Consider the following 16,201-nt stretch of genomic DNA (forward strand, 5'->3'; position numbering starts at 1 on the left):
GTCTGTAACAAGTCCAAAGTGTCAGTTCCTAGTGTGATGTTATGTCTGTAACATGATTGAACCCTGAAGGAAAAGTTTGAAGAGTTATCCTCCATCCTCAACACAGATATTTTTAGTACTAGTATTTGGTCAAGGGGACATTTATAAGTTTTTTTTTTTATTTAAGAATTATTTTTAAGAAAAATAGCACCTTGGATGGAAACCAAAACAGGTTTTGAACTGCTCCTTTGTAAAAACTACATTTCTAAACTGTTTGAGCAAAAGATGCACATAATACTCAGGCTACCAACAAAAATAAGTGGGGTAGAAAAACAAACACAAAAAATGTTTAACTTAGTATACTAAATTGAGATAACATTATAATAATTATTTCGTTAATTACAAAATAAAACTTACAACAATAAACACTGTACAAAAGTTTTCTAAAGCCCATACCTAAGCGTTGCCTTACAATTATACAATGTAGGAACAATATTTCTATATACAGTGTTGTAAAGTTAAAAGATAATATAAACTCTGAAATTAAAGAACCACAAGGTTTCTCGATGAGTCACAGCCTTTTGTTAATTTTCTTTGCTGCTATTTTCGTTAAGAGTTGAATTTGTCAAGGTCATCGCAGGATTTGGACTTGTTAGCTCTGGAACAGATTATTATTGATATCAGTGAACATTGCAATAATAAATGGTAGCAAGCTCTAGTTACACAAATAATTTACCAAAGTGCGGGATCATATGCTTGAAAGCAGTAGAGGTTTTTCTGAGAATGAAACAGCTATATAATCTTTAATTGAGTGGCAGAGATTTTATCAAATTGTTTGAATCTTTACTGGATTCAGTCAATCATTAGAATTTACATTAAGAGTAATGTATTTTAAGTCTCCTGAGGGAGGTAACCTCCTTTTCCATCTTTTTTGTCATGCAAAAGCAAAAACACACGTTTTTAACATGCCTTGCGGGTCTAAAGTAGCTCTTTTTAGTCTTTTTCCCTTGGAGTGACAAGCTTTTAGTCCTTTTTTAGCAATCCTATGTATCAAAGTGTGTATCCACTGTTTTAATCGGTTTTAGCCTATTGTTGCGTTCTTGTCAGTTTGACACATTGATAGTATAATGAACACTAATCGTAATAGACGAAAAGAATGAATCAATTAAAACAGCTGTTTATTAGAAACAAGCTGGAAGTTGTTTTGATAGGTTATCTTAACATTAACAGTTTTTTTGTTTTCTTACTTAGGTTTCTTAACCCTTTCAGCGCTATGCAACGATACATCATTGTGAGTCTTTTCCCTGAAAAGTGCTGTCAAACGATATATAGTTTTTCGTGTGCTAAGCAACTATATCAATATGCTATATCAATAACTAGGGTAACTATCGATTGTGTGAGTTCAAATGGGCATATTGGTTGACTTGGTTATTGTTTCGAAACAGCGATGGTTTCTTTAGATTCCTCATACGATCGAGGCTCGATATATCGTTCCATTGCACTTTTGAGAAGACAAATTTTAATTCTACCGATTTTTCTCTCACACACTAGACTTCGCCCCCGTGGCAAGCCTAGCACTTTTCGGACAAAATAAGTAAATGACTAACATTTTAAGGAAAATTACAAAAAAATTCTCGCATGGACAGGGTTAAATAATAAGTTCATTACACATGCAAAAAGTATATTTTCAACTCTCGCTCATTTTTCGATAGTATCGGCTTCGCCTCAGTTTTGAAACTTGAGCTCAGGTTGAAAAGAGTCACTTTACGTCCTAGTAATGAAAAATAATAACAACCCCTACCCAGAGAATAGGTTAAAGAAGAAAATGTTCTCAGGATAGCTAGCAATACCTCATCTATTTTCAATTAGTCCTAGAAGCCACTTGGCTTAATTGCTTTTTTTTAATTCAATTCATCAAGAGTGAATAACATTAACCTCTTATGCAGCTGGTCTCGTCGGCCGACATGCAGCATGACAGTTCCACTCTTGATTTCCTTGAACACTGCGATGGCCTCCGAGTGAGTCAGACCTTGTAGTGTCGTCCCGTTGACAGCTATAATCTCATCACCTGTAAACAGCAATCAATAGGTTGTAGTTTCAGTGACAAGGTGAAAGAATTGAGAGTATTTCCAATAACGTGCCAAGCAGATAGAACTACAAGTCCTGAGATCTAATATACTTTTATCTAGACACACTTGAAGCCTCATATCGTCTTGTTGCATATACTAGGTGAAACCCGTCGAAATCGACGGTTACTTTCAAGGCTTACGTTAAGTCATCTAACTGCAATAAATTTGGTGAAATATACATATTTTGAGCATTTAGCATTGTTTAAAGGGTAATAAGTGTAAAAACAATACTGGTTTTAATTGCGTTAGTTGCCAAATTTGGTTGATCATTCAATGATTAAAATATTTCCCATACCGTACGTCATCGGACTCATCGGAGTTATTATTAGTATGTTATATGACATCTCTTCCTTTGGAAGAACCTTTAAATAGTATTAAAATCGTATTGGTGGGTCTTTTGTAGTTAAACACTTCTGTGATTTCATCAGTGTATTATGATTTTATTTTAAAAGAGAACATTTGTTGGGAAGACATATTCTAACTTCAAAGGAAGGTATATCCGTTACAGTGTAAGTTTGATTTTTCCTTCGTCACGTCGCGTCAGTTCATATCGTACTTCTGTGCCAATGAATGAACCCTCTAGCATAGTTTTGAGAAATTGATTGTGGGGTTACTATTAAAGCTGGAATTCCTTGACATGGGGGATGTCAGTTAGTTGTCTCAGCCTTATCAATAACATAAAGTTGTCAAAATAATCTCTCTACTGAATGTTGGGTGTAGTGGAATACTTGAAGCGAAGTTGGCTTTAATTCTTGAACTGTTAGGGGCCTTCTCATTTATATGGTCTTAACGGCTTCATTGGCAACAAATAATGCAAATGACATAGCAATGGGACATTTCGAAAAAGCAAAAATACTGTAAATTGGCTGTTACGTATATATTGACGTTTACAGATTGGTAATCAACGTATCTTATAAAGGATTACAGTATGTGGATTTATAAAGGATTTATAGTTTAAAGGAATATGAACTTTCTGTCATGACAGTAGCTGCTTAAATCGTATTTTCTCTTTGTACCATATTTTACAGCCAAAATGTAGAGTTATTTTCAATAATGTTACCAACCAAGTACGCCAAAGTCTGTAATATAGGCAGGTGCAAATAATTTATCAAGATGGGTACCATTTTAGGCAAGGTTTCTATGTTTGGATTTTTTTAGACACGATTAATAAGAGCAGACATTTCTACATAAATATTTGATATGTGTAGAATAATATGATAAAATGTAGGCAAAAGTGGTGAAAAAGGCAGACACCAACCCGTACAATAGATATAAGATAGTTCAATAAAAAATAATTTAAAAATTGCTGTGATAAAAGGATTTTCCACTGATTTCGTAATGGAACGTTATATTGCAGAACATGACATGATAAAGAGGAACATTAATTTTAAAACTAGTGTACATGTTGCTCGAATTCGAGCAATTGCAAAGTATCACAGATTACAGGAGTTATTTCAAAACGAATAACAGTCATATTTACAATGAGTTTATAAGACTCAACTCAAAGATTACCGGTGTGTGTAACTCAGACCATGTTTATCTTCGTTGTTATTGATAAACCTAAAGCATTCCGGCTGGTTTTCTCCTTCTCAAAATGCCTCACTGTACACGCAACACAGCTCATTGATAGAGGGCCAATTGAGAACGAAAAGTCGTTTTGGGGTAGTGTTAGGGCGCATTTGTAACCTAATAGTTGAGATTGTCCAGGGTCAGGTGCTGAATGTGATGAGTTAAGCCTATTACGCGCCACTGTTCTGTAGCTGCGGTCGTTATTATCATGATTACGCCTCCTGTCTGTTTCGTTGTCGTCGCGTCGGAGGCATTTAAAAGAAAAAAAACAACAAACAAACAAATTATAGCTACACAAAAGAACAATAAATGCACAAATTTAAGTTACAATCATACTCCGTCATACGACCCGTCATAGCGACACAAAACAACGATAAATACACAAATTTAAGATGCAACCATACTAAAACGATCCATCTTGGGGGTTATGTTTACACAAACTCAAATAGTAAATAAATCTACTCAATGCGTTTCATCAAGTTTCATTGAATTGAAAAATAAATAACTGCAATTAAATTATACAGCTGATCAAAATGTAAACAATTATGTTCTTCATAAGGATAACATGGGAACTTTCAAAGCCACTGGGGCAGAGCCCAAGGGACTTTTTCAAAAATGTAAGGCCAGTTTGCAAATCTACGCGACACGCTCTTTCCAATGAGACGTCAATGGATAAAATCGGTTAAGAAATGGCGGAGGAGTTCAACCGACGAAGTTTCATGTAGCGTATTAATTATATAGATTAGAAGAAAATAACATTGCAAATACTTATTTGGTACATCAATAATATTATTATGTGAAATACAATTTAAAAATGAACATCTGTTTTATTAAAAAGTATTATTCACATGGCCAAAATGTAAACAACTCTGTGGAGGGATCTTTAAAGGCTTCTGGGGCAGAGCCCTAAGGGATTTTGCTTAGTTTTTCTTTTGATTACTCATGTACAGACCAAGACCTTTCTTTGGACACCTCTACCAAGTTTCTACGCCCAGCCGTTCTCTCAAATTAGTGGGGACAAAGTTTCCAATTAAATATTTAAATTCCCCCATGTTAATCTTAAAGGAGAAAATCCAACTTTGATGGCCTGTGGGGCAAAGCCCGAAGATTTTTATTACAGGAATTGGTGAAAGGGGGCGTCTACACAAAAAATACTTTATTTTGACACGTCGTTTGTAAAAATCCGTCCATTATTAACGGAGGAGTAGTGTTTTGTAGAAATCGCCTTTACGTATTATATATAAGGATTATTGTCGCCTTTAACCATTGGCTATTTATTTGGAATTTCGTAAGGCTCTGGCAATAAATGCAACTTTGCCTGGAAATAATTGATTTAACTTTTTTTTTATTTTGGTGGTTAGCACAATTTATGTTCACAGCATATCACGGATGGAGTTGAATGCATTGAGTTTGAGTTAAAATTACACCAAACACCACTTTTTGCCAATCAAAACTCGAGCGACTTTTTAATATATGCTTTTTAGTTTGAAAACATGGTACTTACTAAAATATTTTTTATGAAGAGAAAAGCAGTGATATATGTAAAAAAGTTATGCTAATGATGAACTGAAACTTCCAGGTGAGCATTGGTTGATCACTTTAGAAATATATTGCGATTCACTGTACAATGAAAATCGATGATTGATATGATTGATTTGACTATGTTGAAAAGGTGTTTGTTGAAGGAAGAACACAATAGTAATAGAAACCCCATAACAAATAACAATATTTTTTTCCAAACACCAATTCAGTGTAGAGTGTTAGTTAAACAACCAAATACTACAAAATCTTACCTTCTCTAAGGTTTCCATTTTCCGCAGCTTGTCCTGACTGGAAGATTGTTTTCACAAAGATCCCCAGAGATCCTTTCGGAGAGTCCTGGCCTCCCACTATGCTGAAGCCTAAGGACTTGTATCCAGGACCTTTATGTAACGTGACAGTAAACATGGACAATGTCAAAGACTTTGGCCTCGGTGTTTGACTTTGTCTTCTCGGAGCTTCAGTCCTTCTCCTCGGAGAGATTCCGTCAAACTGACACGAGAACTTCCTCATTCCTGTCAAGGCTTTTGCAGGTTCATCCGGAGGAATGGGAGGTTTCCCAGAAGATTTCGACAAAGGTGGTTTCTTAGCTTCGGCATTCTTCTCTGCGATTTTACTTTCCCTTTTTGACGAGTCAATTTTAATCTCTGGCATTGAAACTTGTCTCAGATATTGTGATTTTTCCACTTTAATTCCCTTTGGTACGCTGCTGAGTGGAGCGAGAGGTCTTTTAAAAGTCTTGTCCGGAAATGTTGGAACGGTTGTTTCAGGTAGAGTTTTAGGTTCAGTGTCACGACAAATGACGATTTCCACTTCTTGAGGTGTGTTCCGCAACGTAGTTCTCGCCTCTTGGATCGTCAGACCTCTCATTCTGCAGCCGTTTACTCGCACTATTTCATCTCCTATGCGAAATCTGCCATCTCTGAAACATTCAAGGAAACACATTACTATGTTATTATTTTCCCTGTCTACATCATTGGCATTTTAATGTTTTAAAGGTAATGTTCCAAATTCTATGATCTTTTTACCGTATAACACCGTAGACAAATAGAATAAATATAAACGTCAAAGGAAGGTTCTGCGATTTGGCACTAGGTTTGCCGTGTAGTTACAGCGCACACCGCTGCAGGCAAGGAGCACAGGAGCCGTATGCTACCAGCATACGCTGCAGCGGTGTGCGCCGTAACTAAACGGCACTCCTAGCGGTGGGTGCCGGAATATATGCTAACTGCAGCACTGCTGACGGTCTACATTTATTATATTTGTCTATGATAACACCTACTTGTTATTCAACTGATTATTGCTGACATTTTTTATCACAATTACTAGTACAGTAGACTCCCTCTTATCCGGACACCTTTTAACCGGACATCGGTTTGACCGGACTACACTCGGTAGAAGTGACATCTCTTTATCCGGAAAATTTTGATCAGCACATCGGTTTAACCGGACTAGATTGGCAGGAAGTGGGCGGTACTAAAACGACTGTTCTTGTGGGAAAGATTTGAGACCAGTGATTACGTGTCTAAATACAATGCTCTCCTAATTTTAAGTAAAATACTGTATAGAGTATGCATTTAAACGGTCCGTTTTAACAAGATTTTGGGGACGTCAGTTTAACCGGAAAAACCGTTATCCAGACTGGCCTCGTTCCTGAGGAGTCCGGATAAGAGGGAGTCTACTGTAAATAAGTTTTTACAACATATGTTTTGGGACCTGGGATGTGATGATGAGACAGAGACCTATGAACATCCAGAAACGACAATTTTCACAATGAACAGCTAATGTAAACTCAACATATCACCCAAAATAAACTAAATTAAATGATAGCCCAATGTTGAATAGCAACTTGTTAGACCACTTCTTCAAGAGACAAGATATATGTACAAAAATTATAAATTTGTAGTCAAAGTTTTACACAGTTCATTCAATGCTTGAAAATCTAATGAAAGTAGGGTTAAAGTATTTCAAGAATTAAAAGAATATTACAGTGTTTCTTAAAAATTCATGGAGCTTAGGAAACTAAAACCAACCTGTGCATCACTCCTCCAGGTTCAATATAAGAGATGACATAACAAGCAGACCTAGCTGCAGGATCTTTACGTTCTATGTACACTCCCAATTCTCCTGTGTGGTCTTTGGTGAACCTCATACTTTTGAACTCTTTGTCGTCCCGATAACTTGAACTTGAAGAGGGCGGTACTGAAGAATGTGCCACTGAAATCTGCTGCGCTTTATTACTAAGAAACCTTTGGTATAGATTGAAGTTAGAGGAAGGAGTAGTTTTGGTTTGGATTTCTGTCGTCGGTTTGCATCTGTTACATAGCAGTGATTGTAAAGAAATATCTTTGCTGTCAATCCCCCTTTCTCCCTTGATCTCCTCAGATTGAGAACTAGGAGAAGGTTTTCGATAGCCCAAAGAAAGACCGACAGATTTTACATCACCTCTGCGTATGCCAATGTTTATTTTAGCGTTTCGTTTTCTTGAAAAAGAAAGTTTTTCTTCATCTGTTTCATTAGCGGGGCTTAAATCTCTCAAACCGTTTGGCAATGGATTTCCATTGGGTTTGCTAGTGTCGTTTGAGTAAAAAACATCATCAAAGCTCTCTTCGTTGACTTGACCTGATATCAACTTAGCATCGTCACATTTAGTTTCGTTCACTTCTTCGCAGCAGAAACTTGATTGTTTTAAATCCGCCTGGAGTTTTTCAGATGCAGCATTTTCTTTTTCTGCGATAAAAGAAGTATTTGAGTTTGTTCTTGTGACAATTTTCCGGGGCAGTTGTACGTCAGAAATAGATGACTTTATAGAGCCCCTCGGTGAGTCTGACCCAGCTCTTGTAGAATCACTTTCATACCCACTTTCATCTGCCTTAACCAACAGAAGATTATTCAATAAGGAACAAAGAGTCTCCAGCTGAGATCCAGGTACAGGAGTAGAATCAGGTCTGGGTTTAAGAGTAGAATTCTTCCTCCCTCTTCTCGTGAGTTCTTCATTACTACTTCTACACTCTTTATTATCTACCAGTCTTATTTTCCCTATACTCCTTCCAGGCACTGGGGACACTGAAGAATTCTCTTCAGGTAAAACTGACAAATGAGATCTGCTCTTTTCACAACCTGAATTTCGTTCGTCTAAAGACAACGTGGATTTCTTCAACAAGTTCATCTGTTCCGCTGTAGTGAGATCTTTGAAAGTCGCTAAGAGATCATCGTAACTCAACGACTTGAGATTATTTTCTGTCTCTTTTCCAGCAATGCCTTGCAAGGATTGGTGAGAAAGGATGTATTCTAACAGACAGTGTTCCTCTAAGGGGTTTTCAGGTACAGGTTCAGTCAAGGCTCTCTTCCTGCATTTCACTGGTTTGGTGGTACTTTCTTTTCCCTTTTTACACTCTTCAAGCATTTCGTTCAGCTGATACAGGTCTGAAATACCTTTTTGACACTCTTCTTTCACCCACTCTGTGCCGTTCTCCTGGACATTCTTGATGGTGTTGTTGTTGATGGTCTTCTCCTTGTTCTGCACGTTTGTCAGAGAGTTGACTCCACCTCTCACAAAGAGGTTCCTGAGGGACTCCACCCTGGAGATCCGCCTGGCTCGTGGAGGTGCTGCAGACGACGGTGGTGGGGCCGGACTGGACGTGTTGGGCGACCAGTTACGACGTCTGCCAGGAGAAGCAGCCAACAACTCTGAGGAATCACTTCGCTTCAACTGGTCCCATTTACGTCCAACCTTCTTACCCCATGTTGATAGCCCTGAAAGAGAAATATCATTAGAACAAAATTGGGGAACGTAAACAAATATTGGCTATTTACTCTCTTCAATATGTTTTAGCCCATTTGGAAAATAAAATTGATTTAAATTGGTGAGGCTTAGTTCAATGCTATTTTGATTTAATGCTGATTTCCTTGGAGAAGTTTAAATTTATTTCAGCAGCTATTGTTCTATATGAAAACCTGTATAATGTGTTATCCTACAATATTAAACCATTGCTGGATCTCTCTGTTAACTCCTCATTACCGTTTGTAGACAAACGTGACCATAATCAAAATTCCGCTTACTGGGTCGAGAAAGTCCCATTTCATCCCGCTCTAGAGAAATGAAAAATCCCGTTGTATACAGCAAGAACTTTCTGTTTCCAACAGGAGTGATATTTTAGATGTATCATGTCTAAACGGATCTTCACTTGCTATAATAATGTGCTCGAAGAATTAAATCAGTTGGGGTTAGTTTTTATTTAGAAAGCGGTATACAAAGTAAAATGAATCGTTGAGCCAAAAATCCAATTTGATAAACACTGTTACCTTTCCTATAAGCCTTGGGTGAGCCGGACACTGGTGTCCTGGCGGGTGATGCTTGACCCGACCGGGTCTGTCTGGGTCTGACCTCCTCCACCTCCTCCTCATCCTCCTGGCTGATGGGTGAGAGACTCACTAGCTGGGGCGAGGGATCCGAGCACCGCCGCTTGAAAAGCCGCATCCTGTAAACAATACTATAATAAGACTACTTTTCTAAATCAAAATGCAGGAGTGAAGAAGTATGAAATGTCAATCAATGGTTTCTTGAGTGTGGACCTGTTTTATTCCTTACTTCTTGGGGATGAAGTATATTTATCACTCACAAATTTAAATAGGGATGTAACTGAATATTAACCCTAAAGTTGAGTACCGGTACCTATAATATTAGTATACTGTAAATTTAAATTCTTCAGTATGCTATATTTTGGGAAAATGAAAAATCAGCGTAATGGCCTTTGTTATTCGTGTAATTTAATTTAACAACGGTAATTAAAATTGTATTACAAATATAGTAAAATATACTTCTATATTTTACCACTATATTCTAAGAAATTAAAGCTATCTTATAAGTTAAAAATCTTTGGCAAAACTTATGACAGGTAGCCTGACCATACTACTGGACCAAATTGTACGCGGGTCGTACCAAAAGAAAGGTTATCTTACATATATGTGCAGGTTTTGTATTTTAAAAATATTTATGTTAATAGGGGCAAAAAAAAAAAATTAAACTTTTCTTATGTAGATAACATGGGTCAAAATTGTTAAGCTTATGACAGCCACCCTGACCATACTACTGGACCGATTTACATGCGGGTTGTACCAAAAGAAAGTGTATATCAGTCCTTTAGTATACATATTATAATAGTATACACCATTATAGTCATACAATAGTAGTTTACACAAAAATTGTGTAAAGATAGTATGCAGGTTTTATTTGTATTTTGAGAATATTTATGTTAATTGGGTCAAAAATAGAAATTCAACCTTTCCTATGGAGATTTAACATGGGGATAATTCTATATATTAATACAGAAGCATTTTTATGGAAAACATTTTTTCTCAGTTCCTGTGCATCGCAGGGAAAATCTACGCATACTGTTAGAAAGATATTTGCCTGTGGATGTGCAGAATCCCTTTATAATTTAAAATAGGCTTAAAAACAAACACAACAATTAAATTTAAAATTTAAAATTAACATTGGCCTTATATGGGTTGCCATGTTGGTGAAGAAATAACAACAAAATGTAAACAGAAAATCAAAACAAATGGAAGAAACTCCAATCACATGTTTTATTTACAGCATGGGGTGAAAATAGAGAAGTTCGCACAATACATACTTTTGGTCGAATTTTCTTAGTATTTTCTTCTCTAGTACAAAGTATTACACAATTTTATCTGATTATGATTAAAAGGGTGAATTCATATTTTTATGGGTCGACCAGCTAGTTGACAGATTATTAGCTCGTTCACTTAAATATAATCATAGATTAAAGGATTAGTGTATAAAGTTTCATACAATTTTAAAATGTATGTTAAGCTCCATGTTATGCATACATAACATACATATACATTATACATACATATACATGTTAAGCATTATGTTATGCTAACTATTCGTTTTGTGAACAGTTAAAAAGCCATTGCAACTGTGGGTAGTATACGTTTAAATAACATTTTTGAAGTGTTGCTGAAGTGTTTGCGGATCGCTTAAAAATCATCCTATTCTAGAAGTTTAATACATCTAAAATAGTATAACAATAAAATCTGGATCTCTTTTCAGTCTATATTTCGCCACTAGAATCAAACCAGATCAAATTTCGTTGTCCTCAAATTTATTGAACGCCTGCAAGTTTACATTTCGACCCGCAACACAGCAAAGTCTGCTGGAAGTATCCTCCAAGGCACTAACTGTTGGGGAAATTAATAAAAACGTCTATGTAAAATTAATTAAATCCCTGCATAAATAGGGCTTGTTTATAAAACCTTTTGTAAAATGTAATTTAATATTAGTTGACAAATAATATACGAATTCCCAGACAAAAAGCTTTACTTAATTTAAGCGTCATAGTTTATCCAATTTAAATTCATATAGTTAGACTTTTGGTTAATAACTCAAGAAACACCTCAAATGAAACAATTTGAAAAAAAAATCTTAATAAATCCCACTTCTCAATACAAATTAGTTAACAAAGTGGCTTAGAAAACCTTTGCAAACGAACACAAATCTAGTAATGCTTTGATTGCTTACATATTGACCAAGACGTCACCATTCGAGGTCCAGCACTTTACTGACGGGAGTCTTGCAGACTTAAGCCGTTGATTATGAATGCTTAAACCCACAGCTGGTCCGACCCACGGCGCCCTGCCCCGGTATTCATTAGTTTTTCATAGGCGGTTATATTAATAGCGGGCAACCTTGGGAACCTTGGCGCTTGCAAACAAAACTAACAGATTTCTGCGGTGGATAATAATTTTGTAGATTCTGTAAATTTTTTTATCTAAGACTCTATTTTGTCTCTATTTTTAGGTGCGAGCCTTGGCGAGTGCCGTACAAACTTCTACGAGTGTTGTAAATACTATTTACGCGAGTTGCGTACACTACTTTACCTACGACCGGTTTTTAATTACTATTAATCAGTAACTTAAGAGAGGTTATGTTTTTTATTATAACCTCTCGTTGACACTGACATTAATGCAACGACTCATTGTACCAATCACTAATCGCACTAATATCGTTAACAATTAAATTAAACAGCTGATTAGCTGAAGTCGGGAGCATTACAATTTTACCTCTTCTCTTTCAATCTTTGAACCACATTGGTCCGTTACCTGTATTGCTAAGTTATACTATACGTTATGTTATGTTATATGTTATGTTATGTACGTTATGTTTGGTGTTATGTGAAACTTTTCAATTCTGAACTGAAACTGCTACTTTAAAACCGTCGTAAGTGAAATACATTACCGTAGATCATTTTTAATAAATTAAAATAAGTGAAATTGGTCCTAAATTGTTTTGGCGTGCGTTGGTGCGGCGACTACCAACTTTCCGTCCCACTCTACTTGATTATGTCGTCAGTTTTGAAATTCGGGTGTCTTCGTAGGCGTTGCTAGATATACGTGGGATTTTGAGCCTGCCAATTGGCTAAACTAGGGATTAGTTGGGCAACACTTGGAAAAGAATTTCACAATATAGGACATTGTGACACTTTCTGTGGGAGGAAAATTAATTGAAGTGGGCAAATTCTTCGTGAAAAATATAAGTTTTTCCAATTATTTTTTCCCACGGAGAGTATTAAAGAAATACAGAAAGTGTTCAATATACCCTATAAAGAGACCATATTTTACTGACGAATGTGAATTTCAGTTTTACTATGTAGTTGTTTATATTTCATAACATATGTCCCCTCGTAAAGCTAATATACTGTATTTATAATAACGAAATAGATTTTTGCTAAAGTAAATTGATGTGTTTTCTGTCGGATATTCTTTATTACACTATTCCAAACTAACTAGTACTAAATTCCTTAAATTTCACCCAAATCCAAAATGGAATCCCCCAAAATTTCTACATGTCAAATCGGCAGTCAAAAAATTCAAAACAAAAATTCCTCCGAACACCAAACTAAACGAACCCGCTACACGAGTTTCAATTGGGGAATTACTCTAACTAACGTAGTCGACGAAGGAAACCATCGATTAAAACGGTCGAAAGCGATTTCCTCCAAATTCGAAAGGAGTACGAAGCTGGAGATTGGACGGTAGTTGATGAGATGTGATTACCATCCTGTTTTCACCGGGAGAGCTTTTGCAGATGTCCGTCGTTGGCAAACGTGGATTCCTCTTAGATAATGTCGTTAGTGGAATTCTGCACAATTTTCACCTAGTGTAGGAAGAAATTAGGAGAAATAGAGCGGAATAAAGACGTCGAAGTTGATGTCTGAGAATTAATTAGGCATAGTGTTATGCACTAGAGTGCATCGTACCATAGTCACACATAGCCGAGTATGTATTTGAACCGGATTATTTGTTCAAAACCTAAAATTCTGCAATTTCAACAAGCATTTTTTGTGATGTTTTAAAAGAGAATGGTAATGTATAATATTGTAATAATCAAAGTGAAAGCTCAGTAAAAGATTGTCCCCAATTACATTTTGATGTGTAGAAGAAGCTACTGAGCACTTGAATTACCGGTGTGTAAAAAATATTGTTTCATTCAGCTGTAATATTTACGCATTGCGAAAGCCACTGTTTTAAACTGTGTTTGCAAATACATACAAACACGACAACGAGTGAAATTCTTTCATTTAGACATGAAATTTCCTTTGGACTAGAATTTATCAATCACTTAACAACAAAATCTCTGGTATTTCTTAGCAAAACTTGAATTAGCTTCACGATTTGTGAGTTGATGATTCATTTAATTCCCTTTTACACAAATACATCCCAGGAATTGACCTGATGCTTATAAAATCCCAAATATAATATACTTTCATTTAAATAATACAATAGGCCTATAATCCAGATTCAAATCAGTGTTTCGATAGTTTACCACAACTACTGGTTCAATTTTGTATTATTTTATTCTTTATTGACTATTGGATACATACGTTGTTTCAATAGTCTAAGCCTTTACTGAACCTACAAATCCTACACCTGATTACGGCTTAGTGAGACACAAACACAATACCTCATTTGCAGCAGACCTGCATTTCACACTAACGCCTCGCGACCACAAACTGTTTTATTGCAGTTATAACTTCCTACATCAACAACTGATCTCAGAGGCGTTTGATTGCAAAGCCAATTATTCAAGCTGGAAATCGTAAACTACGATGTCTTATTTACGTATCCGGTAGACGTGGGTCTAAGTCTACTGGTGTGAGGTGCGGCAGGATATGTAAGTGTAGCGTTATGTAAGATTAGTGTTTACGGGCGTAGTTTTGGAGTTGAATCGGGTAGACTTCCGTATCTGTTGGCACAAACAACCGAATGAAAATATCGATTGAAAATTAGGAATAATGTTATTCCACCTCTCAAGGACCCAAGGAATCACTACGTAAATTATGTCCCCACCTATTTGAACACCCTGTATATAACCCATAGAATATATTAATTTTCTCAATGCCGGTCATTTGTCCTCAATCAAATATACATTTTAATAGTGATTAATGCGAAGCTAATCCGAGATCAAACTGAAGAAAGAACCATCAGAAGACGTCCATCTTGTGGTGTAAGAATGTAATGGATGTAATGGATATGGTAGAGGCGAAGGAAGCTTACTTAGAATGATGACTAGACATCATCAATTTCTCATCAAGCTGCAGAGGATTGTTAGTGTAGGTGAGGAGGGATTGGTCAAACAGAAATATAGAAGTGAAATGGAATACAAACTGAGTAACGTCAAAGTATACAGGGGTTTCAGAACTATCTACCAATGCTTTAGGGCATTGTTACTGTGTTAGAAACATATCTAAATATCATATTTAAATCGTCCGGAAGTCCTTAATAACTCACACAGCCGCCATTTTGATTTTTCGCCTATTAATTTTTTTAATGGTTAAACGTACGAAAAATTTAAACTTTGCAGAAACATCCATGACAACTAGACAAAGTTACAAAAAGATTATGACAATTTTCCAAATTAGTAAAACAAAATGGCGGCAATTTACAATTTTGTTTCTCGAATAACTCAAAACCCGTTGATTTTGATTGCACTCAAAGGGTTGCCGAATAAAACACGCCCAACTTCACAGTAATTTATAAAACAATTAAATTCCAAACCACTACAATTATTTAAAAACTTACTTCCCTCAACGAAAACAATCCCACTAAATTCCAAAAGGAATAAACAAGCCAATTCCGCCAATTTGGTAAGCCACCCGAGCATAACGCAATCAAAAGGTTAACAAGATTCAATTAATTACAGAGATAAGATAAGAAAGTGACAGCTGTTAAGGGACCTTGGCCTTGAACTTCCGTCTACACAGAGTATCAAGTAGGAAGACTCCACGCACAGAGTAAGGTGTAGGAAGCTCTGTATACATAATGTCATATGATCTACGGTGAACGCTAGCCAAGAGATAATTATGTCATGGAGTTATAGTGGCGCCTTCTGTCTCTAGAGTAAGATATGTTTATCGGTTATTTTATTTGCTAAGAGAATTATTGTTTGTGATGTCAGTTAAATATGAATTTACTTTTGAAGTTTCATTGAAGTGTGAGTTGTTAATTTGGGGAAATTAATTCTACCGGATCATTCGAAGAATTTAAATCGGTCAAATGAGGAAGCAAATGAATTGTAAAGCAAAAACATGCAAAAATACAAACCTATAATGATTTATATTACTTAGTTGATCAGTTGTGTTGTTTTTTTTTTTAAGTTTGTACTGGTACGCGTTGGCTGGGACAAATATTGTGTTTTTTGCACGTTTTTAAGGAAACTTTGTAAGCCCTTTTCTTCTTCGACAAGAATAAACATGTGAGTTATGTTTTTGGACATCTAATTTTAATTCTTTAACAAATTGTTAAATAAACAATACTTATGGAATAAAAAATTAGTAGTAAATAGCATAATGGATAAAAGTCCAATGCCAAAGGCAACTTGGTCAATAATCCACACTTCTATTTCGAGCATTCACAAAATGCAGAATATCTTAAAACTATACTGTTACATCATCTCAAAT

At 35.9% G+C, this 16,201-nt stretch overlaps 1 protein-coding gene across 3 annotated transcripts in view; it reads right to left on the reverse strand.

Annotated features, from left to right (window-relative positions):
- Window positions 1–322: 322 nt before the first annotated feature.
- The window catches only part of LOC128996955 (uncharacterized), a 64,959-nt gene continuing 49,080 nt past the window's right edge, over window positions 323–16,201 (reverse strand). For 2 of the 3 annotated variants that reach the window (XM_054422508.1, XM_054422507.1), the window contains exons 2-6: window positions 9,522–9,697; window positions 7,250–8,972; window positions 5,471–6,138; window positions 1,915–2,047; window positions 323–637 (exon numbers count right to left, since the gene is read on the reverse strand). In XM_054422508.1, the coding sequence (XP_054278483.1) occupies window positions 589–637; window positions 1,915–2,047; window positions 5,471–6,138; window positions 7,250–8,972; window positions 9,522–9,697 (2,749 nt within the window). In that variant the 3' untranslated portion in view covers window positions 323–588. Of the gene's footprint in view, window positions 638–1,914; window positions 2,048–5,470; window positions 6,139–7,249; window positions 8,973–9,521; window positions 9,698–11,763; window positions 11,872–16,201 lie in introns of those variants that run through there. The other variant, XM_054422509.1, reaches the window with a different exon arrangement.

The sequence above is a fragment of the Macrosteles quadrilineatus genome, unplaced genomic scaffold (genome assembly GCF_028750875.1).
Source record: "Macrosteles quadrilineatus isolate MER2022 unplaced genomic scaffold, UCM_ALF_1.0 Scaffold_6__1_contigs__length_79288215, whole genome shotgun sequence".
In the NCBI taxonomy this organism is placed as follows: domain Eukaryota; kingdom Metazoa; phylum Arthropoda; class Insecta; order Hemiptera; family Cicadellidae; genus Macrosteles; species Macrosteles quadrilineatus.